This window comes from Felis catus, chromosome A2 (assembly GCF_018350175.1).
Source record: "Felis catus isolate Fca126 chromosome A2, F.catus_Fca126_mat1.0, whole genome shotgun sequence".
NCBI lineage: Eukaryota > Metazoa > Chordata > Mammalia > Carnivora > Felidae > Felis > Felis catus.
Genome location: NC_058369.1, coordinates 5,374,811 through 5,376,703, shown reverse-complemented (window position 1 = coordinate 5,376,703; position 1,893 = coordinate 5,374,811). Strand labels below are relative to the sequence as shown.

The 1,893-nt window shown below is 49.7% G+C and overlaps 1 protein-coding gene across 1 annotated transcript; it reads left to right on the top strand.

Moving 5' to 3' along the window:
• Positions 1 to 263: 263 nt before the first annotated feature.
• LOC101092166 (olfactory receptor 2Z1) lies at positions 264 to 1,205 on the top strand. Its single transcript, XM_003981789.2, has one exon. The coding sequence runs from the start codon at positions 264 to 266 to the stop codon at positions 1,203 to 1,205; it is 942 nt and encodes a 313-aa protein (XP_003981838.1).
• Positions 1,206 to 1,893: the final 688 nt, after the last annotated feature.

Below are 1,893 nucleotides of genomic sequence, written 5' to 3'. Positions count from 1 at the left end.
TGTGTTGCTCTTTACTAGGGTGTGGCCAAATATCTTGTTCAGAGATGCAAATTGTTGTTGTCCCATCCCATGCCTGTGACAGACGTCATTCACTGATTATGGCATTTCCAACTGCTGATTCTAGCTGTGACCTTGTAATACTTCTCCAGGCAGCCAATACCAAGTGGAGGCAGTTGGCACATGGGTAGAAACTTATTTGCCATCCCCACCCAGGCATCTTGCCATTGGTATCCTTCCTACAGCAAAAGTACGTTGTGTGAAACATGGGGGATGCGAATCAGTCAGTGACCTCTGACTTCATTCTAGTGGGCCTCTTCAGTCACTCAGGTTCACGTCAGCTACTCTTCTCCCTGGTGGCTGCCACGTTTACCGTGGGCCTCCTGGGCAATACCATTCTGCTCTTCCTGATCCGCATGGACTCCCGGCTCCACACACCCATGTACTTTCTTCTCAGTCAGCTCTCTGTGTTTGATGTTGGCTTTCCCCTGGTCGCCATCCCCAAGATGGCATCCCACTTCCTGCAGGGAGAAGGTTCCATCTCCTTTGAGGGTTGTGCAGCTCAAATATTCTTCCTGACCCTGTTGGGTGTGGCTGAGGGCATCCTGTTGGCCCTCATGGCCTATGACCGTTATGTTGCTGTGTGTCACCCTCTACAGTATCCTGTGCTCATGAGGCGTCAGGTGTGCCTGCTCATGGTGGGTTCCTCCTGGCTGGCAGGTGTGCTCAATGCCTCCATCCAGACCTCCATCACTCTGCACTTCCCCTACTGTGCCTCCCGCATCCTGGACCACTTCTTCTGCGAGGTGCCAGCCCTGCTGAAGCTCTCCTGTGCAGACACCTCGGCCTACGAGTTGGCGCTGTCCACCTCCGGGGTGCTGATCCTTGTCCTTCCCCTTTCCCTCATCGCCATCTCCTATGGCCACGTGTTGGGCGCCGTTATACGCATGCGGTCTGAGGAGGCCAGAAACAAGGCCTTCACCACCTGCTCCTCGCACATCATGGTAGTGGGACTCTTTTATGGTGCTGCTGTGTTCATGTACATGGTGCCGGGTGCCTACCACAGCCCACACCAGGACAACGTGGTCTCCCTATTCTACAGCCTTGTCACTCCCACACTCAACCCCCTTATCTACAGTCTGAGAAATCGGGAGGTGCGGATGGCTTTGGTCAAAATGCTCAGCAGAGCTGGGCTCAGGCCAAAGTGATGACCACCCAGGGGGTTGCTGGCGTGATCCCAGCAGTTCTTCATTCCCCCGTTCCCATTTCCCCAAAGCACCAATTTGTGGTCCAGCTGCCAGGGCCTTATAGTCAAGGCTAAGGGCCTGTCCAGCTTCTTCCCATCCTATGACTTGTTGGGTTCATGTTTTCTTCCATGGATTTGTGGAAAGCAAAGGTAGCTGTCCCACTCACTTGTAGTAGATTCTGCCTCTATTCTTTAGCAATATTTACATGAATGGAGGGCCCTGCTTTGTAAAGTTGAGATCTCCCTGTTGATAATTATATTAGTACTAATGAGCACTTGTTGACCATTTTACCTGCTAAATGAATGTGATTCTGTCCTTAACAATGGCTTTTGAGATGTAGGAATTTCGTGATGTTTATGTGTAAGACAAACAAGATTCAAGAGGGAAAATAACTTACAGGTGGTCACACTTCCAGAAAGTGGTAGAGCTGTGACTTGAACCCATGGTTCTCTGAGGCCAAAGACAGCCCCCAAGACACTGTGTGACTATATGAAGCAGTGACCTCCTCATTTTTATAGGTTTAGTGTGTGTGTATGTGTGCTGGGATGGTGGTTGGGCCAGAGAATATATGGAAGACCACCAGATTCTTGAAAATATGAGTTGCTCCTTTGTTTTTTTTTTTTTTTTTTTTTTTTAAATTTTTTTTTTT

Excerpts from the sequence above, each read along its gene's own strand:
- LOC101092166 (XM_003981789.2), top strand. The coding sequence starts at position 264 with ATGGGGGATGCGAATCAGTCAGTGACCTCTGACTTCATTCTAGTGGGC.